This window comes from Zootoca vivipara, chromosome 6, assembly GCF_963506605.1.
Source record: "Zootoca vivipara chromosome 6, rZooViv1.1, whole genome shotgun sequence".
NCBI lineage: Eukaryota > Metazoa > Chordata > Lepidosauria > Squamata > Lacertidae > Zootoca > Zootoca vivipara.
In genome coordinates, this window is record NC_083281.1 from 27,334,338 (window position 1) to 27,362,049 (window position 27,712).

The 27,712-nt window shown below is 48.5% G+C and overlaps 1 protein-coding gene across 1 annotated transcript; it reads left to right on the plus strand.

Annotated features, from left to right (window-relative positions):
• The first annotated feature begins 858 nt into the window (after positions 1-858).
• SCN1B (sodium voltage-gated channel beta subunit 1) lies at positions 859-27,168 on the plus strand. The gene is made up of 6 exons (XM_035121004.2): positions 859-1,239; positions 20,173-20,339; positions 22,349-22,592; positions 23,739-23,880; positions 24,603-24,713; positions 25,886-27,168. Exons 1-5 carry the CDS (start codon positions 1,194-1,196, stop codon positions 24,667-24,669), a joined length of 666 nt encoding a protein of 221 aa, XP_034976895.1. The 5' UTR covers positions 859-1,193; the 3' UTR covers positions 24,670-24,713; positions 25,886-27,168.
• Positions 27,169-27,712: the final 544 nt, after the last annotated feature.

Sequence of the window (27,712 nt, forward strand, 5' to 3'; positions counted from 1 at the left end):
GCCGCCAGTCCCGGCTTTGCCGCAGCGGTGCGCGCCGCCGGGGAAGACTAGGCAAGGCGAGAGCGGGCAAATCGCCGCGTCGCAGCCCCTAGTTGAAGGAAGGAAGGCGGGAAGGAGAGAGAGAGAAGGAAGGAGGGAGGGTCATCCGGGCAGCGTCTCACCCCACACCCTGATCCTTACCATCCATCTGCAGCAGGCACGAGTCTTGTCTTCAAAATCGATTCCTCCTCGCTTCGATCCAGCCCTACCGGCGACAGGAAGCGGTTCAAAAGATCTGACCTCTCCCCGTCCCAAGTACAGCCCGCGAAGAGGCTTCCGAGGCGCCGCCGCGCACCGGCCATGGATCCGGCCCTGCTGCGTCCCGCACCTGCTCGTGGGGGCGGATAGCTCCTCCTTGCGCGCGCCGAAGACGCTTTTGCCAATCGGGCTGCGCTGCCTGGTTAGATCGGGGTGTGTGCATGCCCGTGTTTTCGTAGAGAAAAAGAGAAAGGATGCCCATTCGGAAGGCTTCCCGGATTTAAAGACGTAAGGTGACTCGCGGAGTATTGCCGCCAGCGGACCCGAAGCAAGGCCGTGAGCGCCTGGAGCCTGGTCGGCGCACCTCGGAGTGAGGAGGGCACGGCTCCTGGAACCGGGAAACAAGCAAACAAATAATTTAAAAAAATAAAATTGGCAGGAAATTCAAAGCTCTGGACGCGGGATCTGCGGCAGGACAACCCACCCCGGCTCGCCTCGCCCTAGCTTGGTGAGGAGGAGAAAGGACCCCCGTGCTCTCTCCGGGCCCATCCCAACTTTTATGGATCCTCCCGCCGGCCGCCTCTTCTGCATCTCCTCGAGCTCTCGGTCCCCGGCTTCGTCCCGTCGCAGCGCCGCGGCGCAAGGGGCAGCCGTCGGGGCAACTAGCGGCGCAGCGCCCCCTGCCGCCGCCGCCCTCTTCGGGGCCGAGCGGGATCAAGTGGCCGAGGCCGAGTCAGCTGCATCCGGCTCCGGCATTCCAAGGCGCTCTTGGGTTTTCTCCTGCGGGCGCTGAGCTAAGCCCCGGGCTATAAATACCCTCCCTGGAAGACTCTCCCCCAGGATCGTCTGTCTGTTGACAGCAGGAGGTTGCTGGGAAGGCCGGGGGGGGAGCCCGGCGTTGTGTCTGCCCCCCCTAGACCAAGAAAGGCGCGCACCCTGGATCCGAACCCCCCGGGATGGCTACCCCGCGCCCCATCTCGCTCCTGCTGTGCTTGGCTCTGGGTGAGTTGGAGAAACAGGGTGGGGGCGGCGAGGGGAGGGAGGGAGAGACAACGGGGTGAATCCGGATCTAAGGGTAGAGAGTGGAACCTCGGTGGAGGTGCTGCGGAAGTCCAGTTTAGACGTGAAGGTGGTGGGGAAGACCAAGGAAGGGCCAAGACTTCTCTTTGCTCACTTAGGGCCTGCGCAGGCACGCGGTTCGATCCGTGTCCCAAGAAAACCCACTTCCTAGATTTTGTGTCGTGGGATTTGAACCCAGTGCACACACGCACATCCCTGCCCCCTCCCCAATAAAGCTAAGGGCTTTTGCTTTTGTTTTTCTGGGGCATGATTCAGATAGAATCCGAATCTCTTGAGATCATCCACTATTATGAACCCAGTGCTGAGTCTTCTCTGAGCTTTCAGTGGCCCTACAAACCCAATAAAGGGGTTCTTCTCTTTAAGAACTTCCCTTAAGGAGAGGGTGCAAGCAGTCCACCATGGGGAGCTCAAAATCAAGCTCCAGTTATTCTCTCCTATCAGGATTTGCATATTGATCCCAGTCTTAGGGCCCAGGATTTTGTGTATGTTGTGCAGGGCTGAACAGAGGCCACACCACTTCCACTCAATCCTTTTCTGCACCTTTTTTTATAGGTCCCACAGAGTCCATTCCATGGCGTCTAAAATCCATGTCAGGATTTCTTTTTCTGTTCCCCAAAGGGCCCCAAAGTAGCACCTCCCCATACAGCCAACGCAGCAGGGATGATCTCAGAGGAACCAGGAGCAGATTGCAAATGTAATAGCAATTTGGGGGGTGGGAGTGAGTAGTCACAGTGGCTGCAAAGGTGTTTTTAGGACTTTTAGGTGAACAATAGGAAGGAGCCCCAGTTTTTGTGTGCTAAGATGTTCTCCAAAAGGGGTCCGAGTGTGTCCAGCTAAAGTCAGTGGGATTTACTCCTGAATCTACAAATGAAGGATCAGGCTGTGCATTTGTGTGCAGAAGAGAAACAGGGAATTGTGTGAAAATATAAGGCAGGAGCAGTTGAAAGGATAGAGGGGTTTTTTGGGGGTGTGTGTGTGCCGCAGCCAAAAAATAAGTGTTTCTCTGGCTAAACGTCTATAAGAGAGAGGGGGGAAATGGACAGAGTAAAAAGAAACTAGGATCACACCCATTGTTGTAAATGATGTGGGGTGACCTCCCCTAAACCCCCCCCCCAATATTTTGGTGCTTTAGTTTGCCACATATTTTTCTTCTTCTTTTGCATTCATTAGTAACAATGAATGCCAACTGCTAATATAAAATGAGACAAGCTTCGCATTTTCAAAGTTTCTAGCTTTCTTTCTTAAATACAAGCAAAATAAAAATGCTAAATAAGGCCATGCACTAGGGCATCAGAAAAATCCCGGTGGCAAACTACCCATGGGGAAATTGCCCAGTTCATTTTTTTCTAGAAAACCCACCTTACCTATTCCTGCCTCCTGCCAGCCTCCTCTTGGGTCCTCTTCCATCTGTCTCTGTTCCTGCATGTCAGCAGCCTTTTCTCTTTCTGATGGGTTTATAGGTAGCGTAATACCTTCTTGCTTTTAGAAATCTTCCCAGTGGTGCACTCAGGTCATTTTAGACTCTGGACTAGCCTCCCCACTCCCCAATACTTTAGATGGCGATGTGTTTGGCTTCAAAACATGGCACCCCAAGCCCTGCTGCTTGGGAAATGCTCCTCATTCTTCAGAGTCTGGGTCCCTGGACGGCTGCCCTAAAGTCCTAACCTGACTGTGCTGCCACCAGTCTCCACCCGCTCCCTTCCATATCTGTGCTTTCCTGTCTCAGGATCTTCCAGTTCATCCCCATAGATTTAGTGTGGCTTTGGAGGAGGCAGAGGGAAAGGAGAAAGCAGTTTGGAATAGCTCAGTTGGTAGAGCATGGGACTCTTAATTTCAGGGTCGTGGGTTCGAGCCCTACGTTGAGCAAAATATTCCTGCATGGTGGGGAGTTGGGCTAGATGATCCCAGGGGTTCCTTCCAACTCTCTGATTCTATGAAAACTCTCCCACCATCTTTGACAGCATCTGCCGGGTCTTGTGGCCTTCCTCCAGATGTCGATGGTGGCAACTAGTCCAGCAAAATCTTGCCTATCTACGGAGATTCCCAACCCTTGCTTTGGGGTTCTCTGTTCTGACCCAGTGGGATGCCCCGACTTAACGAAGTACACAGGGGTGTGTGTGTGTGTGATGCCTTTAGGTGCTTCTACTTTGCTGAGCACAGTAACAACGACCCCGAGCCAATGTCTCTGTGTGCATTGGTTTCCTTGCTGATCCAGGATAGTGAAAATAATTGGACTCCATGGAGCAAGATTTGCTCTCGTACTACACAGCCCCCTGGATCCAGGAAGAATAGAGGGTGGGGGCGGGAATTTCAAAGCAGACATGCAGATCAATCCACTACTTAGCAATTTATTTATTTCCAGTCATTTGTGCCTCTGCTTTTTCACTTGCCGGATCATCCAGGGGAGTAAAACGTAAAGAAAAAGAAGAAGAAGCTGCATTAAATACACAGAACGATCCTATGTATTTACCCAGGAATAAGTCCCCCTGTATAAAACGGGTAAGCGTGCATGGGATTGCAGCCACAACCAGAAATATTAAAACAGCTGATTAAAGCAAATGAGCAACATGACATAGCATAAGGCTGTAACAACTCCTCGGTATAAAGAACCATTTGCCCACTGAAATAAAACCCACCGGAATGCATGTAGAAATATAGGGCTGGACAGACAGAACTCAGGAAGGTATTCCAAAACCTTTGGCACCAATTCATTTATCCATCTCATTGTAATCTTCCAAAGAGCTAGGTCAACATGTACGTTTTCCTCTCCATCTCAATGTTTTTCCCCACAACAGCCCTGTGGGGCAGGTTAGGCTGAGAGTCAGTCACGGACTCCCGAGATTACGAAGATTGGTTTATGGCTGTACAAGGTTTTAAATTTGGGTCTCCTGATTCCCAGTCTGCTACACCAGAGGTGGGCAGAAGGTAGATTGGGATCTGCTAGCTCTCAGGATGATTTGCAGTAGATCAGCAAGGGTGGCCCCCCCCTTTTCCCCCTTACTTCTGGTCGTTCAACAATTGCAACTGCAAAAGAACTTTTCCCTCCTAAATTAGGCCACCGAGATGAAGAAAGCTCACTAAGAGTGGATAGTTAATGTGAGCTCAGTTCAGTTCTGGTGATGAAGACAAAATCCCAGGCTCAGGACGTGCTCAAGAGGCACCCTGCCCTGTTCTTTAATTCTAAACTGTATATATTTTGCACCTAACTTCTGTTCGTGGATCTTGGGGTTATAGTAAAAAAACAAAGTAGACTCAACACACAGCAAAGGGACTGATCCCTCCTGCCCCCACACATGGTTGCCTTCCCACACATATTTGGGTGGCACTGTGGGTTAAACCACTGAGCCTAGGGCTTGCTGATCAGAAGGTTGGCGTTTCGAATCCCTGTGACGGGGTGAGCTCCTGTTGCCTGGTCCCAGCTCCTGCCAACCTAGCAGTTCGAAAGCACGTCAAAATGCAAGTAGATAAATAGGAACCGCTACAGCGGGAAGGTAAACGGCGTTTCCATGTGCTGCTCTGGTTTGCCAGAAGCGGCTTTGTCATGCTGGCCACATGACCTGGAAGCTATACGCCGGCTCCCTCGGCCAATAATGTGAGATGAGCGCGCAACCCCAGAGTCGGTCATGACTGGACCTAATGGTCAGGGGTCCCCTTTACCTTTACCCCTTTAAAAATAAAATAATTATTGTTTCCAATTTTCAAAAACTGTCCTATGCCTGGTCCCCTGGAAGTGATTTTTTTAAAGAAAAAACTCACCCCAGGGACTGCTTGCCAATTGTGTTGTTGTTTAGTCGTTTAGTCGTGTCCGACTCTTCGTGACCCCATGGACCATAGCACGCCAGGCACTCCTGTCTTGCACTGCATCCCGCAGTTTGGTCAAACTCATGTTCGTAGCTCCGAGAACACTGTCCAACCATCTCGTCCTCTGTCGTCCCCTTCTCCTAGTGCCCTCCATCTTTCCCAACATCAGGGTCTTTTCCAAGGATTCTTCTCTTCTCATGAGGTGGCCAAAGTATTGGAGCCTCAGCTTCAGGATCTGTCCTTCCAGTGAGCACTCAGGGCTGATTTCCTTCAGAATGGAGAGGTTTGATCTTCTTGCAGTCCATGGGACTCTCAAGAGTCTCCTCCAGCACCATAATTCAAAAGCATCAATTCTTCGGCGATCAGCCTTCTTTATGGTCCAGTTCTCACTTCCATACATCACTACTGGGAAAACCATAGCTTTAACTATACGGACCTTTGTAGGCAAGGTGATGTCTCTGCTTTTTAAGATGCTGTCTAGGTTGCCAATTGTAAGCCTGTCTTAATCAAAAGCTCTGGATGCTTTGCAGATGGAAGAAAACCCATACCTATTTTCCACATTCTGGAAAGTACTGGATGAATCTGTTCCCGGTCTCCAGCCCCCCCCCCAATTGCGTCCTTCCTACACTTTGGCAAGACTTGTGTGCTGTATTTTGTTATGTAAACAATGCATCTGTATAGTGGAATGGGTGGGTGATGGCATGGCCTTCCTCCCACTCCCATCTGTGTCTACCTGTATTTATGGGCATTTCTCGGGATCTCAGAATGTAATCATTAGAAGTGAGATTCCTAACACTGAAGTGCTTTTTCAGAAATCATCAATAATTTAGCAATACATGCTCTCTCTCTGTGTGTGTGTGTATAAATATTTTTATTGAAAGTTTTCTATATAGCATACAATAAAAGCCAAACTAAAAGAAAAAGAATAAAGAATAGCCTAAATCAAAAAAGAGAGAAAGGTAAAGAACTAGAGAGGCAGGAGGACAAAAATAAAAAGAATGAATACCAAAAGTCCTCTGTCGGAATTCTATAAAATCCCTTTCTCCATACCCAGAAAAGTCGACCCTCCCAGCTCTCACCTGGGCCCCTTATCTTTGATCTGTCATCTTCCTGTGCTTCATCAATCCAAAATAGGGGACATGTATGAAGTCTCTCATAAGGCATACAGATTGATCTGTCTTAAATCCTGAAATTTGTGAACCAGCTCTATTTCACGAGCCGTCCAGTGCTGAGCTAAGGCGCAAGGGTGGAATGACGTTTAAACCGTGAAATGGAAAGTGGAACAATTTGACATCTGTGGCTGCCGATGCGGCAGCGTCGACTGCGCAATGTGTCCCAAGTTTTACTCATGTCATCTGAGGTGACAGGAATTTAGGGTTCTAGAGCCAATCCTGCAAACCGTTTGTTCCTTGCACACCACTACTTCTAAATTCATCAAACAATTTCTTCACTTCTCTAACTTGAACAAGGAAGGGAAAACTCTTTCAGCCCCCAAACTGAAAAAACTCTTTCAGCCCCCAAACTGAAAATATAGGGACTTTGAGCCTAGGGCTTGCCGATCAGAAGGTCGGCGGTTCGAATCCCTGCAACAGGGTGAGCTTCCGCTGCTCGGTCCCTGCTCCTGCCCACCTAGCAGTTCGAAAGCATGTCAAAGTGCAAGTAGATAAATAGGTACCGCTCCGACGGGAAGGTAAACGGCGTTTCTGTGCGCTGCTCTGGTTCACCAGAAGCAGCTTAGTCATGCTGGCCACATGACCTGGAAGCTGTCTGCGGACAAACGTCGGCTCCCTTGGCCTATAGAGCGAGATGAGCACACAATCCCAGAGTCATCCGCGACTGGACCAAACGGTCAGGGGTCCCTTTACCCTTTACCATATGCCGTTATGGGCAACCTTTGGGGGGGGTGTCACATGCCCAGGTGGGTAGGATCGGGGGGGGGGGCAGGGTGCCGGTCTGTGGAATTCTGCCGTCTGAGGTGGCTGCCTCAGTCCGCCTCATGGGCCGTCTGGCCCTACAAAAAGCCCACAGGCAGGACACGAGAGCAAAATATTCCTCCAGCAGCTGGCATTCAAATGCACTCAAATGCAGGACTCTGGTCCTGGAAATAGCCACCAAGAATAGCTACTGTTGATGACCTGTGAAATGGTCTAATCCCCTTTCGAAACCATCAGAATTGGTGGCCATTATCCCACTTTGGGATCTGTAACCCCAAAGAAAGGCTATTTACTAAAGGGAAGCCGCATGCTTGCTTGCTGTGGTTGGGCTGTGCTGACCTTTTTTTTTTTTTTAGCAAATGGAATACAAATGATATCTTTTTAAATATGTAGCTACGTATTTGTTTCAGTGTGGCCCTCCTGGACTCACCTCTGCTGTTGGGCAGGATGCTTTCATTGGGATGCAAAGGGTGTACAACCCTCGCCAGGAACCAGATTTTCTGGAGGGCTAGAACAGAGTCAGGGGCGGAGGGTCACAAAGCGCCCCATTCCTTCGTTTGCAAATTTCTGTTCTGCTGCAGATGCCATACTCTCTGCCCTTTTGGCCATGGTGATGGGCCACGTGGTCTTATGCAGTTGGCCAGGTTTCATACCAGGGCCTCTGGTTGCTAACCAATAGCGCAGAGAGAGCGCTTTGATAGTGCTCCAAGTAACCCCATTAATTTACAACCAGGGCCAAGAAAAAATGTGGTGCTAAAACGGGCCAGGAACCCAGTCTAAGCTGATGGCCAAACTGCACTGGGTATTAACTTGCTAGCCCCCAACCCCCCAAGATATGAAATCTGTTTGTCCATCAAGGGCTTCAGGCAGAGATCTTTCACTTCAGCTAATAGCTATTCCTTTTAACTTGGGCGGAGAAACTTTTTCCACCCAAAGACCACATTACCTTCTGTGCTGTGTGTGTGCATGTCAGTGGTGGGTTGAGCCAGAGGCCAAAATAAATGGAACAATAGATTTGACTCTTTAGGACAGTAAAGCTTCTTTCCAGCCATCCCAAAATCAAAGGTTTCTGTACATGCACCTCTCCATGCTCCATCTAGGCCAGGCATCCCCAAACTTCGGCCCTCCAGATGTTCTGGACTACAATTCCCATCATCCCTGACCACTGGTCCTGTTAGCTAGGGATCATGGGAGTTGTAGGCCAAAACATCTGGAGGGCCGCAGTTTGGGGATGCCTGATCTAGGCCAACAAGAGGCATTAACACACAGTTGAAGGACACTTTCTGGCCATTTAATGAGGTGTGGGTGTGGCTTGAGAGGGGGTGTGGCCTGAAGAGAGGCCCAAGGGCCACATTCAGAGGCCATTTTAACTGAGGGTAGCAATGCTTCTGCATTTATTTATTTTTAATTGCAAACTGATGTGGGAATATGCAGAACTGAACTTAAGACTTGAAAGGACGAGATCCTGAAAGAAACAGAAATTGACAAATTCTCCCAGTCTTTAGAAGATGTCAAAGGGGAGCAAGACATTTAGGAGGAAACTATGTTTTTAAAGGTGGGGGAGTAGTGATGTTATAATTTGCAAACAATATCAAAGGTATGCTCTTACCTTATGCTAATAGAAGGAGCTGTACATCTGGGGATTGTCTACGTTTCTGGACGCTACTTAAAACTAATGGTTGGCCCATTTCTAATCATTAAATTTTCACGGCTCTTGCTCGAGTGCTGCAGAGTTGATCGTGGGGCTGTGGCCAAATGGCAGTGCTCAGGAAGATACAGTCCACCCGCCTCCTGACATTCCCTGAGCTTGCTTGACACCCGTCGGCAAAGTCCTTGCAAGACGCATGCATTCCCAGGGTCTGCATCAGCGCGGAGGGAAGCCAGCCGTTTGCTAGGGCCTGCAGACTGTTGAGGAACCTCGGCCATCGGCCTCTGATTCCATCTTCTCACCTGGTGGCCTGCAGGAGGCCTAGTGATCTCCCAGGCTGTCTCGTAGCAAGCATCTTTGGTGTCAGAAGCGCATGAAACGAGTGGGACCTGCAACACAATGTTGCAGCGTGCCTTTTACCGTAGCTGCTCGGTGTTCCAGCCAATCTGGCACCTTCTTTCAGGATACTCCCGTTTCATTCCTCTCTTCCACCGCATGACCGTTCTCCTCCAGCCAGATACTCAGCATTCTGCAGCCATTGAGCCTGTTCAGCCCCTATTTGGGTTTGTTTGTTTTTTATCCATTAGATTCCCCCCAAACAACAACAACACACGTCCCCTTTGCAGCTCCCCAGGCATGCTGATACCTGCCTCTTGTTTCTCAATGGCCACATTTTGGCTACAGTCCTGTTGGCACGTAGCTTCTGAGTTTGCTATTAGAGGGATGGATGGGAAGGGCTATCGGGAAGCATCTACCTTTGTCCTGGGAGCCCATTCTCTTAGGCTCAGATGTTTTGAAGTTGGCTCTGGTTATTTAACGGCAAGTGGAAAAGCACTTTGAATATTCTCCCAGGGAATTTTCTCCTTTGGGATTGGGCATGTGCACTGATCTCTGCTGGCCCAAAAACCTGGAGCTGGCACCTCCTATTTAAAATAATATTTATATTCACGCATACAAACACAACCCAGACAGACAAAGCTGGCATCTGGTGCTTCCAAGCTCACCCCTTTTTTCCTGCTTAAAATATATGTTCATCCCCTAATTCAGGCTGAAGGAGATGAGTTGAAGAAGGGTGGGGTGGGAGTCCCCCCCCCCCGATTTCCCAGACCTAAAATTCAGTTCTCCACATTTCCCCAGCAATTTGTGATGGGGGGAAAATACTCATGAAAATTAATCAACATTTCTATGTCAATTTCTCCCGATAAACATGTTGCAGTTTACATAGAATAATAGAATTGTAGAATTGGAAGGTACCCCAAGGGACACCTAGTCCAACCCCCTGCAATGCAGGAATCTAAACTAAAGCATGCACATTTACACATATTCTTTTTTGCAATCGGTTTCCCCTGGAAATAGTGCATTTTTGTATGTTATTTTCACTAACATATGACTTGTAATTAGGTAAGTCCTACTCAGAATGACAGTAAATTTCTATAAATAAAAAAATTTAAAAAATTGTCCAGTAGCACCTTACAGACCCACTAAGTTTGCTCTGGGTATAAGCTTTCATGTGCATGCACACTTCTTCAGATACACACGAAAGCTTATACCCAGAACAAACTTAGTTGGTCTCTAAGGTGCTACTGGACATTTTATTCTATTCTATTTTATTTATTTATTTTGGCTGTGCCAGACTAACAGGGCTACCTACCCATAGCTGTCAAGTTTTCCCTTTTCTCACGAGGAAGCCTATTCAGCGTAAGGGAATTTCCCTTAAAAAGGGAGAACTTGACAGCTATGTACCTACCTGAATGTAAAGTTCTAGCTTTTGCTTTCATTGGGCCTACTCTGAGTAGGGCTGACATTGGATACAACTCATGTTTTATGCACATTGCCCCCTGCCCCCGCCAATATATGCATTTTTTTTTGGTACATGGTGTTTGGTTCAAGCATTGCATTGCAACATTCAGAGAAGTAAGTGCAAACTTTGAAGAAGAGCTGAGGTTTGGGCAGTTTCTTGTTAAACGCAAACAGAATCCCATTTCTCCTTCATCCCACAATCCTCTTCATTGCCTGTTGGTGCTGCTGAACTAGATGGTATGAAATAACTGCCTGTGTTTCCTGAGCCCTGAGGTGCCGCTGCTTCTGTACCTGCCCTTTCTAAGCATGCTAGCAGATATGTGGATGGAGATTTTGCACATATATATGTGAGGGAATCAAGGCATCTTGTTACGCCCTTGCCCCCTCAAGGAAAACCTGGGGCCAAAGCCTCAAGAAAAAGTCACTTTCATAATTTTCCCTACCTTGAGCCAGATGTTGACTCAACCCTAGGCGAGCAGCTGTTTGCAAGCCGGTTTTCAAAGCCCTGGTGGGTTTCTGACATGAGATCGCAGAGGCCGAACTTCATGTCCTGCTGGTTCTCAAGCAGGATAGTGCTGAGAATTGGTCAGCAGCTAAGACTTTTGCAAAAGAACCGCTGGTGCTCAGATGCTGCTGACTGTGTGCTGAAGTCAGCAAAGCTCTCTCTGCAAGCTCTGTCCTTCGAGCCAGCAGGGTGTCATTGCTGATGCATGAAAAGCGGGGGGGGGGGGGGAAGAGAAAGAAAAATGACCTGCCGGAAGACACTGGCTCTCGCCCACTGGTGTGCTGACACACTTTGCAGCCACAAGCATGCACACATGCGTTCCTCCCTTTTGCTGACAAGGTTGTCACACCTACTCAGTTACTCGCCCACGGGTGCTCAGTCACACTTAATGATGATGCAGTCCCAGTAATTGATCTCTGCAGGCTCCCCACTCTGATGCTTTCATTCCTACTCCCAAGGAAGAGGCAGGATTCCTTGTGGGGTGAGGTGATCTTACTGGTCAGTTCTGGGACCCAAGCTCACAGGTGCAGTGGTGGAGGAAGGGGGGCGGACTGTCCTGGGTGCCATCTCTGAGGGGCTGACAAGAAGGCACCCCGCGGGGGACTCGCCCTGCCATCCTGGGTGCAGCGGCGCGAGCTGCCGGCATTGTGCCGCTGAATGTGGGCAATCCTCCGCTCACGGCTGCACCTTCCGCCACCATCTGTACGGCATGCGCACATGTGCGGTACATAGTGGCGCACATGCACACTGGGCAGTTTGCCCCGCCCCCGACATCCCACACTGGGTGGTAGTTCTCCTTCCTTCAACCCTGCACAGGTGTCCCAGCAAAGGAAGAATGGATACAGAAACTCATGGAATATGCAGAAATGGAGAAACTTACCAGAAGAATAAGAAATCAAGATAACATTTTTTTTTAGTGTAAAAGAATGGAAATGGTTTATTGAATATTTACAAATAAATTGTAAACAGATAAAAACAATGGCAGGATTATTGTAATAACTTGCAGTTTCGTAAGAGTATACATTTAAAGAAGATGACTAAATGAGCAAATTAAGTTAATGAGGATATGCAGGGTACATTAAAAATAAATTTAAGGGACCACAGAAAGAGGGGGAAGGAAGTCAAGTTTTGAAATGTCAACATGATTGTAAGATCAGTGAAATGTATAAACCTGAAAAGTATGTAAAAAGAGAGAGAGATACTTCTGTGTTTTTTTTAAATGGAGGTAAAAACTGTTGGAATGAAACGACAGCTATATATCTGTGTAGTGGGGTAGGATAGCTGGGGGGGAAATCGCATCTGGCAACCAATGTGCCCCTTTGGTTTTGGATAATACATGGGTAGATGAGTCTAAGAAGCCGGGGACACAAATTTTCACAGCCCACAAATTTCCACAGCAGTGGTGGCTCATTTATCAGAAGTGATGTATTTAGTGTTAACTCTGGAATTGTATCTTCAATTCTGACCAAACTAAGCACCCTGCCCCACTAATATGGGAATGAAGGCCACAGTAGTTGACCAGGGGTGCAATGAGACCATGATACGACTTGGGAAATGTCTGAACCAAACAAACCCACCTGAATCTAAACTGTGGCATTTGCAGGTGCCAAGTGAACCTCCTGGGGTGGAGGTGGGGATAGTGGAAGGGATGTTACATAATTGTATCTGACATTGATTCCCACAACAGTCTTGTGAGGTTGGTTGGGTCGAGAGGCAGTGACTAGCCCAAGGCCACCCAGTGAGCTTCATGGCTGAGTGGGGATTTGAACCCTGGTCTCCCAGGTCCTCGCCCAGCAACATCTGGCCCCAGGTTTTCCAATCCTGCTGCAGCATTATCATTGTCGTTATCACGTACAGCACAATCTTATGCTTAAAGGTAAAGGTAAAGGGACCCCTGACCGTTAGGTCCAGTCGCGGGCGACTCTGGGGTTGCGGCGCTCATCTTGCTTTACTGGCTGAGGGAGCCGGCGTACAGCTTCCAGGTCACGTGGCCAGTATGACAAAGCCGCTTCTGGCAAACCAGAGCAGCACATGGAAACGCTGTTTACCTTCCCGCTGTAGCAGTTCCTATTTATCTACTTGCATTTTGACGTGCTTTCGAACTGATAGGTTGGCAGGAGCTGGGACCAAGCAACGGGAGCTCACCCCGTCACAGGGATTCAAACCGCCAACCTTCTGATCGGCAAGCCCTAGGCTCAGTGGTTTAACCCACAGCGCCACCCACATAATCTTACTCAGAAGTAAATCCAAATGGATTTAGTGGGCTTTACTCCCGTAGTATGTTTAGGATTTGGGCCTTGATGTGCAAGGCATTTGCTCAGTTTTGTCTCTTTTGTCCCAGACTTTTCTGGATTCAGGGAGTCAATGCACTGTAACATATGCAGCGCAGGTGCCTCAGCAGGAGCTCAGTCTTAACAGATGGCAGCTGTGTTCTTCCTGCTGATGCCGCTGATCTCCGCAGAATAGCCGGCAGTGTCCTCTGTTCCAGTGGTTTGCCTGCGATCTTGTGAGTTATTCTCCTTTTACAGAAGGGGAACTGAGGGCGAGAAAGATGCCCAAGACCACTCTCAGGGGCTCCCATGGCAAAGTAGGATCTGGACTGAATCTTTGAAGGTGACTCAAACTACAACTAATCCAGAATGTGGCAGCTAGACTGGTGATTGGGAGTGGCCACTGAGTCCACATAACACCGGTCCTGAAAGACCTTCATTGGCTCCCAGGACATTTCCAAGCACAATTCAAAGTGTTGACCTTTAAAGCCCTAAATGGCCTTGGCCCAGTATACCTGAGGAGCGTCTCCACCCCATCATTCAGCCTGGACACTGAGGTCCAGCTCCGAGGGCCTTCTGGCAGTTCCCTCACTGTGAGAAGTGAGGTTACAGGGAACCAGGCAGAGAGACTTCTTGGTAGTGGCACCCACCCTGTGGAATGCCATCCCATCAGACGTTAAGGAAATAAACAACTATCCGACTTTTAGAAGACATCTGAAAGCAGTCCTGTTTAGAGAAGTTTTTAACGTTTGTGGTTTTATCGTGTTTTTAATGTTCTTTTGGGAGCCGCCCAGAGTGCCTGGGGAAACCCAGCCCAATGGGCGGGGTATAAATAAATCATCATCATCATCATCATCATTGAACTGTAGAATTGGAAGGGACCCTGAGGATCATCTAGTCCAACCCCCTACAATGTAGGAATATGCAGCTGTCCAATACAGGGATTGAACCTGCAACCGTGGGATTATCAACACCATGCTATCCGGCTGACCGGACTCTTGCCTCCAGTTTCAACCCTGAACTTTGAGTGGGGAACCTTTTTCACCCCAGAGGCCATATTCACTTCTGGGCAATCTTCTGGGGGCCACATGCAATTGGTGGGTGGGGCCAGAGACAAAAGTGGGAGGGGCAACAAATATGATTTTTTTTATTTTAAACCTTGTATAGCAGGCCAGTTTCTTCAGGCTCACCCATCCCTCTCTGTCCTCCATCCAGGCAAGAAAGAAACATTACCAGGAATCGAAGGGCACATTGCAGCCAAGCAAAAGCAGTCCAGGAGTTTGCAATGCGGGGCTGGGGAGGAGTCCAGCTTGGGAGGGTGTGTGTCCTGGGGAGGATCCTGGGGGCCAGATGGGGAAGCCTGGAGGCATCATCTGGGTCTGAGGTCCTGCATCCCTGTTCTGGACCATATTGGCTCAGGCATGAACTTTATTTAATCAGGTTGTAGTTGTATGTTTGCATCTAGCAACATCTATTTATAAAAAGCATTCCCTGCCAATTAACATTTTGCCCCCAGCCGCTATTTGCCCCAGTTTTAATTTGCAAAACTTCTCCCCCCTCCCAACCCGTTGTGTTTATGAGTTCTGACATCCCTTTGTTTATATAAAGGACCCACAAAGTTGGGGCAGTGGTGGAGGGTGATGTGGATTGGGACCATGCCATGCAGAGTTGTGGGGTGTGCGTGTGTTGAAATGTTGTTTTTTAATTAATGAAATAAGAGACAACAGAATACAAAACAGAAGGATGCAATTAATGCCCTTTGTATGCACTTGGACAATAATTCGCAAATGACAAAAGCAAGTATTCATAAATTAAATTTCAGTCAACAGGATTCTGCAGGGTCAGAGTGTCAATGAGAGTCGACAGAGGCTGTTAATCTTTTCCTCCTGCATTGTTTTCCTGATGAAAATCGCTTCCCGAGCTTGTCCATTGCCCCACTTGTAATGTTTTGAACCAAATGATAGCTTCTGGAAATGGGGTTTTCAGCAAGGAAGTGGGGCAAGGCAGATGGAGAAAAAATTGTCATCGCCTCCCTGTTGGTAATCATGGTCCTCATTCAGATCTGTGGGACTTGCTTATCAATCGGTATTTATTTTTACGATCTCAGATCAGCCACTAGAATGCAGCCAAACACATGCAATTTTACGGTTTCCAGGCAAAAGCCTTTTTGGGATTAACAACATAACAAAAAACATTGTGTATGCTTAGTTACACATTCACAATTAAACTAGAATTAGTTTTTGAGTGCTGGTTCCCAGCACTGCCTGCTGATGCACAGAAGTTTGCCACTTTGGTGGTGATTTTGTTAGTGGAGTCTTAACAAAAGGAAGAAAGTAATTTTTGTAAATATGTAAATGAGACAGGGCCCTGCTCATAAGCATATGAATCATGTCCTTGAAATCATGTCTGGTTTGACCTTCAGTGAAGTTGTATTTGGGGTGCTCCAGTGATATTACTCCAGATCAGAGTACTGTTAAAGGGCCACATACCGTGAACTGGTGCAGAGGTCAGCAATCTTAGTGGTTAAAACATTGAGCTTGAGCCCAGCTTTAAATCCAGACTTGGCCGTGAAGCTCTGAGGATGGCCTTAGGGAAGATTCACTATTGTTCAACCTAAGAGCTGTTGTGAGCCTTTGCTCTCTAGCTCCTTAGAGCAGGGGTTCCCAACAAAATTTTCTCGAGGACCCCTCATCGAGCCGCTATTGTGACAAGGACCCCCATTAATTCCTAATCCTAAAATTAAAAAGTGAGAGCCAAATTAAGAGTCTTTTTATATTTTATATTTATACATTTTTTACAGTTACAACAGAGTACTCCATCAGTATACAGTTAGTTTTAATTTTCAGTTCTTAATTAGATGAACCACTTTTTAACCAACAGTCCATTTTTAACTACGCGAACTGTAGCTTCCGCGAAAAACAACGCTTTGTTTACAAACACTACTGTTTTGCAAAGAGGCAGCGCACGCCAGGGAGGAGGGAGGGGAATGGAGAAGACAGGGTACCTGCGCAGTAGCGCACAAATGAAGCCGACGTGCGCAAAGCATCTTGGGGAGGTGAGCGTTAGTAGAATGCGCGCGCTGCCTCTTTGCAAAACAGTAGTGTTTGTAAAGCGCCACCTAACGCCATACAGCAGAACTACTGCCTCTATCTAATTCTAGTTTTGCGCTAGACTCTGCTCATGCAGGAAGCGGCCAAAACAAAAAAATCTGTTATCATACGAAATATATTTAATATATTTTTTTATTCTAATAGCATCTTGCGGACCCCTCTGGCATAGCTCGCGGACCCCTGGGGGTCCGCGGACCACCTGTTGGGAACCACTGCCTTAGAGGAAGTTCCTTTCTTCAGCGGAAAGACATCCTCAGCTGGCCCTGGCCCCTCCTCCACGCTCCTAAACTTGTCCCTTTTCCAGCTTCTCCTGCCCCACTGGGCATCTTTCCACCCCTCCCAAGGCATTCTGGGAGGACTCCTGTAGACCCGTGGCCCCCTCCCACCAGCCATAGGCTGACCTCCAAGGGTCATCATGGCAATCTCAAGGAGCTGGTGAGAGCTGGCAGTGTCTTTTGCGGTTGCATTAGTCAGAACTCGCACCGTCGACTTACATTTGTATTTATTGGCATCAGCAGACACCTTACGGAAAGATAAGAGGGGAAAATCCGAGGCCTTCTCCAGGATTGTGTGAGCCAACAAAGGGGCAAAGGACAGCATATCACAATTTTACACTTGCTGAAATCCCTTCTCCTGCTGTACTATCAAAGGTGCAGGAACAGGAACCTAGGAAGCTGCCTTACATTGAGTCCATCTACTGTTGTCTGCACTGACTGACAGTGGCACTCTAGAGTTGAAAACAGGACTCTTTCCCAGCTCTATCTGGAGATGCCAGGGATTGAACTTGGGACCTTTTGCATGCAAGTCAAATGCTCTGTCAATGAGCTACAGCCCGGGGGGGGGGTTGTTGTATCTAGGCACCTGGGGTATTTTGCTACCTGAGACTGAGCAGCAGATGGCATTCCTTTAGACATCTCCTTCCAAACAAGGACAGGGCTTCCGTAGGGGTATGGATTCAGGCATTGGAGCAGGAAAAATTACGTCTTTAGTACAAGTACTGTATTAAAGGTGCAGGAGCCCTGTCTTGTTTTTTACCAGGTCACCCTATATTCTTCCCCCCAACCCCAAATGTATAGTACTCAAGGCTAAGGTGGCCGTTTATATGCCACCGAAAAAGAGGATATGCATCACATTTACATATGCTAATCTGTATGCTTAAATGCAAAATGTATTTATTTATTCAAGCATTTAATTTAACTCGGGTTGCATACACACCATACTTTTTAAGTACAGGCAACTCCCATTTGATGTGGAGGTTATGTTCTAAGGCATGGGTAGGCAAACTAAGGCCCAGGGGCCGGATCTGGCCCAATCACCTTCTAAATCCAGCCCGCGGGCGGTCCGGGGATCAGAGTGTTTTTACATGAGTAGAATGTGCCCTTTTATTTAAAATGGATCTCTGGGTTATTTGTGGGGCATAGGAATTCGTTTTTTTCTTCTCCAAAATATAGTCTGAGGGACCGTGGACCAGCCCCCTGCTGAAAAAGTTTGCTGATCCCTGTTCTAAGGCACCACGTGTTTTAAGTGAAACCACGTATATTTGAAACGCTGCTGAAAAAGCCTGCAGAAACCCCGTTCTGCTCCCACCCTGTCTCTGGGCTGCCCATTTTTGTGATGTTCTTGTGACGTTTTCAGGTCACATCCGGGTTCGGCATGCGGTGCGCACATATCACTAAAACGGTCACTGCCTGTATTTTGAAAGCACAATGTTCTCAAAAGAATCCCAGGTACTCTTGTTTATTTCTCACCAAGCTACAATCCCCGGCAATTGCCTCCGAAGAGTCCTGGGAACATTAGTTTGTTAACTACAGTTCCCAGAATTCTTTAGGGGTGATATCTGTGTGCTTTAAATGCAGACCCTCCAAGTGTCCCTATTTTCCACGGACGCCCCTGATTTAGAGAAGCCATCCCAGTTTCTGATTTGATCCCAGAATGTCTCACTTTTTCTTAGGATGTCCCTATTTTCGTTGGAGGGTATGGAGTTATCTGACCCCCCAAGCTGTCTGAAGGCAATCCTGTACAGTACAGGGAAGTTTGTTTAACGTTTTCTTATGTTTTTATATATGTTGGAAGCTGCCCTGAGTGGCTGGGGAAAGCCAGTAAGATGTGTGGGGTATAAATATTAAAACTGTCATTATGGAATGGGACGTCCCTATTTTCATTGGTATGTAAATGTATGTTGTGTACACATGCCTAAAAAGCCAGAGGTATACTTCCTCTGAACATGCTTGGTGAAACAGAAACGTCTTCAGCAGGTGACAAGATATTAAAATAATGAGGCTTTGTTTCTGTGGAAACTAAATGGGTATGAGGTAACTGGATACCGGGGAGTGGCCCATGTATCAAGAACAAGACAGGCTTTAGGTAACCGTGTTAAGGGCGTCATGCTCAGTGTGGGCCCCCAAAACTGAAAGCTAGCAGTGCCCGTGATATAGAAAAATAGGGGTGGTTGGCTTTTGCTGCCCAACTCCCCAAGGGACTGAGTCCCCTAAGTCCATGATCGGTCAGAGATGAATGGATGGAGGCAGGATGTAGTGAAAGCAAGGCAGATCTTTATTTCTCTTTTGCAACAGAGTTCTCCCCACCTAGTGAGGAGGGAAGAGAGACCCAGAACCAAGAAGAAACATCTCTTCTAAGGGTTTGCATTTTGGTGTGGAGAAGAAGGACGTGCCCTTTACAAATTATGTCACACATAAGGTGGGGTTACTGTGGCTCAGGCAGGCCAAGGTGTGATATTCCTGAGGATTTGGCAAGTTTTGCATAGTTCCAGACATAGTTTACACAAAACAGTAGCATTTGATAAGACAATCAGGATGTCCATCAGACATTCCTCAGTGCAGAGCATCTGGGCAAACAATGACAATTAATACAAAGGATTATATAGATATAGGAGAGGAATCCCTTCAGGAACTTCCCCTCATTGCAGTGATGGGCAACCTTTTGAGCTTGGTGTGTCAAAATGCACCAAAAAACTGAGCATAACTCGGGTGGTGTGTCACTTCGAGAAAAAAAACCATAATTTTGCGATATTTATAGTTCAAATATCAAAAAATGTATAATTGTAATATATAACTGTCTTTAATAAACCAAAAACTAATTATTTAACCAAACCAAAAAACCCTTATTTATCACAAAGTGCCCAGAGTTGTTGAGCTTTTTGGGAGGAGATGCTAACCTTTGGAGGTTTTTTTGGGGGGTGCAAAAGTTGCTTTGCTTTTTTTGGGGGGGGGGTGCCCCAAAACTGCTGCGTTTTTTTGGGTGTGTGTGAGAGAGAACAAAAATAAATCTGAGACAAGCTGTAGTGGAGACAAGCTGTAGGAGCGGGAGAACAAATGGGGGGGGGACCAACAACAACATCAGCGTGAATGGGCCGATGGGGCGCGTGCCAGCAGTGAGGGCTCTGCGTGTCATGTCCGACACGCATGTCATAGGTTCGCCATCACTGCCTCATTGCTACCTGCCTACATGGTCTCAGGCAAGAGGGATTAAGGAGGCAGAGGAAATATTTAGAGTCTTTACGGGAGCCGAAATGGCTTTTGGATTGCTCTCCTATACTATTGTAGTCATATGGTTTATATACTTATGTATGTTGGCAATTATCAACATTTATTCTATATTTGAGACCTTAGAATCCTTTTAACCACTGGAAGAATGCTGCTGCCAGGAAGGGAGGCATAGATGGCCGCCCTTGGTGAGAGGATATAAACCAATTGTTCCGAAGCTGGAGACACGTGAGAAGCTTTTATTGTCTTTCTGATGTGCTTTCTCTCCCGCCTCCCCTTCCCAGTGACGTTGTGCCAGGGTGGCTGCGTGGAGGTGGACTCGTACACCGAGGCCGTGGCTGGCAACAGCTTCCAGATCTTGTGCATCTCCTGCAAGAAGCGCAGCGAGACGGAGGCGGAGGCCTTTACTGAGTGGTTCTTCAAGCAGAAGGGGGAGGAAGAATATGTCAAGGTGTGTGCCGTGGCGATGTAAGGGCAAGTGGTTGTGTGGAGGGGGCGGTGGGATGGGTAGCATAATGGCCAGTTCACGCCCTGGACCAGGAAATGTTGTAAGCACCTTCACCATAAACACACAGATCTAGAATAAATAAGCTTGTGAGATCTGCCTCATCCCAACTCGGAACTGCAAAGCCCTTCAATCAAAGGCAAGTGCAAAATAGTGGCTGGAAGCGTGGAGCCTGTTTCAAAATGGCGGCTTAGGGGGTGGAGCCAGTTGCTCTTTGCACCCCATGAGCCAGCACACACTGGGATAAACTGCATAGAAAGGTACATAGGCACTGACTCCTAGGGGCTGAGGCAGTTTTGTTTCCACCCTTCAATGTATTTTTTCAGGGGGCTGGGCTCCCCCCAACCATGGAGGGAATATAAATGGCACTTTTGCAAATGCCAAGCAATGTTCATTCTGCTTTTGTAAGAAATCGATCCCTTAGTGTTACAGCACCCATTCTTTGGAGCCCATTGATATTAGGCAGGAGTTAGTATTCTTTTCGATTCCTGCTAAAAACTCTTATGTTTCAGCAAACCGACCCAGGCATGTAACTTGAGCATTTTATTTTAATTAAAAGTATGGGTTGTTTTTTTTTACCATCTTTTATATAGTTTGTTCTTAATCTTTGCTCCTATCAATATATTTTAAGTTGTTGTTGAAAACTAGTTAGAGGGATTTTTTGTGCCAGTATTCCAATTCTGTTGAATAAATAAAAATATCTGCTGTCCTCTACTGAATGATCCCAGGGTGGCAGGCACTGTTTTAATCTAACCAATAAATTGACTAAATGCTGGAAACTGTACATGAAATGGACCCCCATGGAAAATGCACACTCTTTGTACACCATCCGCAATTAAAGCAGATAGTCTGATGTGCTGGACCTCCCATTTTCCAAGAGACCAATGTTAATTGGGTGTCTTTTGTTCCTTTGAAATGGCTTTGTTGATTTGTGAGTTTCAAGGTACTTGGTGTTCCCTAGAGCTCTTCCCCAGGCTATTTTTTATTAACTACATCAATGATTAACCATTTTAGGAGCACCTGCATGTATAGGAGGTCTCTGAGAGAAAGAAGACCACAGATACAGGCAAAAGACTTTTGGGAGCAGGATAGAGGCAGGGTGGTGTAAACAAAGCCCCCAAAAATCGCGCTCAGGGATCTTAGATGGCTTTTATGGGGTGGTCACCATCATAATAAAAAATGACAACATTTGCATTGTGCTTTCTGGCATTCAAAGTGTTTCATATACTTCATCTAGTTGCAACAGGGGTGGGCAGCCTATGGCCCTCCAGATATTGGACTCCAAATCCCATCAGCCCCAGCCACTGAGGCTGATGGATAGGGAACAGGGGTAGGGGAGGCTGGCGCACATTGGGACTGGTAGGACAGAAGATGGACGGATGGGGCACTGCCCCACCAAACTCAGTTTGTCCTCAACCAGCCTGCACTTGCCTGCCTTCTTACAACCAGCCCAAGGGCTGCCAGCTTTCTCCTCCTTTGCATTAGTGTTGCCCTTGCAGAATTCCGCAGGAGGAGGATGGGGAGAAAAATAGAATGAGTTGGCTCTGCCTGTTATGAGCTCTGGCGCCACCTACTGTTGGGCTCCCTGTCTTCCACCCTACCAGTCCCAATCTGTCCCACCATCATCCCTGAAAGTGGCCTCAGAATCAACAACCCTATATGCAAGCCTGTATTATTCCCTTTGAGTTTGACCAAACTGCGAGCGGCAGTGGAAGACAGGAGTGCCTGGCATGCTCTGGTCCATGGGGTCACAAAGAGTCGGACACAACTAAACAACAACAACAATTATTCCCTTGGAGATTGGGGTTGGGAGTCTGAGGCTGTGAGTGGGAATGGTTTGCGTAAGTCCACCTAGTGAATTCAAGATTGGAGTTGAGTACATCTTGCCTTATAGTAGGGCCACCTCTGCCAACCAGGCTTCTCTGTGTGTGGACTGAACCTCACCTGTCCTCCAGATCCTTCGCTATGACCCAGATGAGAGGCTCAACGTGATGGATCCTCGCTTTGAGGGCCTGGTTCATTGGAACGGGACCAAGCACATCCGGGACTTGCAGGATCTTTCCATCTTCATTCTTAATGTGACCTTTGACCATATGGGTGAATATGTCTGCACTGTCAACCGCACACTCTTTTTCGCGGCGGAGTTCACACACAACATCATGGTCAACAAGACCATCCATGTTACGGTGGTAGAGAAACGTAAGTATAAGCTTGGAGCAAAGGAGAAGCGGAGGGAGAAGCTGGGGTAGTGGGGGACTCTTGGCGGGCTGTGAAACAGTGGTGAGCTTAAGACAGGGACGGGGAAACCTTCCTTCAGCCCAGAGGCCTAGACCCACTGGGCCGTTTTGACCGAGCCACACCCACCTTCCCTACACCTGATGTTGTGTATGATGTCAGGTGTGAGGCAGGTAAAGGCAGGGTGCCAACAAAAGGGGCTTTGCGGTCCCAGCCAATCCATTGTGCCTGCAAAGCCCCTTACACAGCACTTCCCAAGTGCTCACTAGCAACTGATTGTCAGCGCTTGGGAAGCGCTGGGGATGAGGCTTCCCAAGCCCTGACAATCAGCTGGTAGTCAGGGTTGAGAAAGCACTGCACTCAGGGTTTCCCCAGTGCTGAAAATAAGCTAAGGAAGCCCCGCGTACTACATGTGGGTTTTTGTGTTTTTTTGCCCAATGAATTTTTGTTTCAAAAATGGGTCACCTGATATCATGGTAATTTCAGGTGATTGGTAGGTGGTCAGCTCCACCCACCTGCGAGATTTGGCCTTCATGTGTGTGCTGGCCAGATTCATTTCCCCGTGCCAGGTTTAAAACAAGAAAAGCACTGGTGAACCAAAGGTCCATCTCATCTCCTCCAGCTTTTGTTTTCCACATTGGCTAACCAGTGGAACGCCTCCAGGAAGTCTGCAAATTTCAGTCATTTGCATAGAGCTACCAGCTTTAATCTACCAAAGCAACAGATAAACTGACTTTAGATCTGTAGCTGATTAATCGGCGGCAGCCTATTGTACCTGATGGGGATGAAAATTAAGGGCGCACGTTAATATCTGGAAGCTCTTTTGGTTCTGGTGTTTTTGCTGTAATGGGAATTGAAAGGGGGGGGAGGGTTTAACAACCATGGATGCAGGGAGCTTTCACTTGTTAAAATGGTAAGAGGTTCCCCACACCCAAGCTAAAGGGAGGACCAATTTGCATGGCAGGACAAACATGACTCAAAATCTGGTGCTCTTCCAACAAGAAAGAGCCGGAGAGCAAATGCAGCTAGGAACGTGCATTAGGTGAGTGTGTGTGCGCGCACGTACCTGTTTTGTTTTGCACATCCTTATCTCTGTCCTTCCTTTCACAGAAAACCGGGAAATGGCATCCATCGTTTCCGAGATCATGATGTACGTTCTCATCGTCGTCCTGACCATCTGGCTGGTGGCTGAGATGGTCTACTGCTACAAGAAGATCGCCGCGGCGACGGAGGCAGCTGCTCAAGAGAATGCGTAAGAAGCGTGGGTGGCGATAGGAGGGGAGTTGTGCATGTGCGTGCACACACCGGTTGGGAAGCCAAAAGAAAGAGCAACAGGAGACCAGTACTGGCTCCAGCTTTGACCCACCTTGGCCAAAGTGCCCTCTGCTGGGCGAGCTCCTACATAGGCAGAACCACCTCCAGGGGAGTGACATGGTTCCCCCAGAATAAACTTAATGTGTGAAGAGGCCTTCATGTGCACTTGAGGGGCTGGTTGGAGAGCTTTGGCAGACCCAATCTGGCTCGGAAAGCACTAAGTGGAGCCTGGAGCAAGGCCAGCTCCAGGTTTGTTGAGGAGGGGGCTTGTTAAAATGTACCGCCTCCTAGGCCTGAGGCTGCCTTGGCAGGCTTACCTGGCAACAACGATAGGCAGCAGCCATGCTGATGAGCACCAGGGCCGGGTGGGGGGGCATCATTTTGTTTTCCCACAATGCCCTTGGTGTAACATCTCTTCAGGGCATGCTGGGAAATTAACATGGCAGGCAGCTCCCAGACCCACCCATTTGGAGTTTGCTGCAGCACCGGGAAAAACAACACAGTTGTTTCACAAAAGGGCCCAGGATAGACACCAGCGATGGGCCACACTGGGGCTCTTGCAGCTGCTGTGTGCCAGTGCGAACCCTGGTTACGGAGGCTGGGGAATCGGGGCAAAGCCCACCTCACACATATTCCCGCTTCTCTCTTGTGTCCTGACAGCTCTGAGTACTTGGCTATCACGTCGGAAAGTAAGGAAAACTGTACAGGGGTGCAGGTAGCTGAATAGCCCACGTAGGGCTGTTGGCGGGCACAGGAATTCCTGGCTGGCAGGTAATGTATTGTAAACATCGCCACTCCATCCACCTGTTTTCTTAGAGTGACATCACCCTTTCCCCAGCAGCTGACCGCTGAAATCTAGATGGGAAGGAGAGGCGGGCAGGGAAATATGGGAAGAGGCAAGAGGTTAGCAAGGGACAAATGTAGGCAAATGCAGTTACGAGCAATTAAGCTTTGTTGCCATGGGGCCTACCAAACAAAACACACACCTCTAGTGGATGGCGATTGCACCCAATATTCCCCGCTCTAACAGCTTCTAATAGCGAGAGTGATTTTGGCAGGCATCTGAAGGAAAAGGTTAATTAGTGTTCTATTACCGCTTCCCCGTCTTAGATTAAATAGCAGGGGAGACGGTGTGACGTATAGAGGGAGACAAGTTCTGTCTCTGGGCAGGGCTGCCAACTTTGCCTACAGGGGATCACTAGCATGCCTTTGACAGCTGTGTGGCAAGGGAAGAATCCAGGGGGGTGCAGCTTGCCCCTCGACTGTGGGGAAACTGGCCCTTGTTGAGCCTTCCTCCATCATGCTGTTGTTAAAGGGGCCGGAAACCCAGTGCTGATTCTAGGTTATTTCATTTGCCCTTTTTCCATTGGGCTCAGTCCACATGGTTACCTAGAGCAGGGCCCGCCAACAGAGCACCCGTGGGCCCTTATGGGCCTTCTTCGGTGCCCGCAGAGTCCGCTCTCTCCTGCACCCATACTCCCCACCCCACAGAAATCAGGCTTGGAAGAAGCATTGCAGCCAACAGGACAGGTTTGCGGTGTGTGTATGGCTGAGTAACGGCCACTGAAATTTCCCCCGTTTGTGTGCCCATGCACCTAGAAAGCTTGGCGGCCCCTGGTCAAGAGGGCGGGGTGAGCGAAAAGAAAGCCGCCGTACCTTCTCCTCACAGCTTTCTTGCCTGGGCGAACAGGCCCCGGCAGCAAGGAGGAGAGGCAACCAAGGGGCCAGGGGTCTCTAGGGGTTGGCAGTTGTGCCCACTTCCCACCTCAGAGGAGGCATGGCAGGAACCCAATTGTGCCAACCCTTAGTGCTGGACCTGAGCCGTTTTGGGGCCTGAGAGAAAGGAAAAGAGAGGGAGGGAGGGAGGCGGTAAGCCTGAGCTCAAGTTCTCATTATGCGGTGGCAGTTATCTAACGTTCCTGTGTTTGTTAACACTGTTCCAGGGATGAGGAGGACGATGGCGGAGAGGGAAAGTGACTCAGCAGAGGCATCAGCAGCCCCTGAGAAGATTTGAGCTGGAGCCAAGCAGCCGCTCCCCCCCCCCCCGCTGCACGGCCTCCCCTCCCCCACCTCCCCCTTTAACCAAGCATGCTATTTTTTTAATAATAATAAAAAAGAGCTCTGTATCTGGCCCTGCTACCTAGGGACAGGGGACGTGTGTTTCTGAAGGGAATTTTTTTTGGGGGGGGGTGGGGAGGTGGCTCGTTCCGGCAGGCACCTTGCTGTTACTTTTCAAGGTCACCTCCTTTTCGCCTTCTGTCGAGCAAAGGGTCGCCTCTGCCGCAATGCATGAGGAGAAAGCGGTATGGCTGCTCGCAAACACACACAAAGCTTGGGGCCCCTTTGCTGCTGTGGCCCCCCGTTGCGCCGCCTGTGGCCTCTTTTCTTTAAGAGCAATTGCACTTGCGCTTTCTGATTTTTTGCACATTTATTGCGCTTCCCCCTTGCCCTCCCTTTACTTCGCTACCAGCACTTTCTATGGGTCTGAGGAGAGGAGGCCCCTGCGGTTTGCAATTGCCTGGCTCCCCGACATTCCCCCTCCTTTCATGTCATGTTGTTAGGCCTCTGCCTTGACCTCTCTGTTCCCAGGGCAGCCACATCCAGCAAGGAACTGGAGTGGAGAAAGGTATTCGAGATGGCCGTCACACAAGGCCTGACCCTTAGAGAGGACCTTAAGATGGGGGCGCTAATCTGGGAATACCTTTGAGGGGGTGAATATCTGATATATATCTGGATATATGAACTGTGACAATACAGAGGCCTGCCCTGGCAGGATCCCGCCATTTTATTGTCTTGACAGGATTTCCCTCAAGGGTGTCCCCCTGACGGAAGGTTTTGCTCAAGGGATCTTGCAAAAGGAAGATGCCACAGAGCAGAAATTTGATTGGTGCAGGGGGCCTGGATCCAGACGTTGCTCCTTTTGCTGTGTGTCCCCAGACTTTGTTACTGTTCTGCCCTTCCTGGCGTCTTGTCGAATGCGCTTCCCGATCTTCGCCCCCGGCACATATCAGTTCCTCCCACGATGCCTTCATGCCTTTCCCCCTCCTCACATTTCCATTTCCTACATCCAGCGCCACTCAGTCAGGCCATTTTGGCTCTTCGGGGAATACTGTGCCCTCCCCTCTCCTCAGACCCCGGGGCTGGTCCCAGGGACCAGCTGCCCACCATCACAATAATAGAATAGAGTTTGTTCATAAATAAATAATAAAAAAAATATTGGATTTCACCAGCTCTGGTTGAAGCGAGTCATTCTTGTGATGAAAGGAGATGCAGATGTGTGAAAAAGCAACCATGGAACAGATAACACATTGCGTGGACGATGGGACTCCATTTATTTCGTTGCAGAAATCACTTGCGGCGTGCACATGTCCTTAAAGTTTTTGCTTTAAATAAATACATACCAAATAAGACATAAATCCAAAAGCGACACAAGACACAACACAGTCAACTCATTGCAACCCCAAGCTTAAAACACAGATTTAATAATTGAGAGGCTCAGACTAGGTAAGTCGGCGGTGGAGAACATTTTCGGTTTTCAGGTCCGATCTGTAGGTTCTCCACTTCAGTAGGCCAATTTTGACAGGTGGGTGTGAACTCCCAAGCACCCAATAGCCTGTCCGACATTTGGGAACTGCAACATGAGGGCTTTGTCAATCCTACACTTGGCAAAGCACGGGGTTTGCAAACCTGTTTTCTAGTCATGCCTCTGCTTGTCTCAAACCTGACATCACCTGTGAGGTCAGGTGTGGGGCAGGTGAGAGAGGCTGGAC

Coding starts and splice junctions, on each gene's coding strand:
- SCN1B (XM_035121004.2), top strand. CDS start 1,194: ATGGCTACCCCGCGCCCCATCTCGCTCCTGCTGTGCTTGGCTCTGG. Junction 22,593..23,738: donor TGTTACGGTGGTAGAGAAAC/GTAAGTATAAGC, acceptor TTCCTTTCACAG/AAAACCGGGAAATGGCATCC. Junction 23,881..24,602: donor GCAGCTGCTCAAGAGAATGC/GTAAGAAGCGTG, acceptor GTGTCCTGACAG/CTCTGAGTACTTGGCTATCA.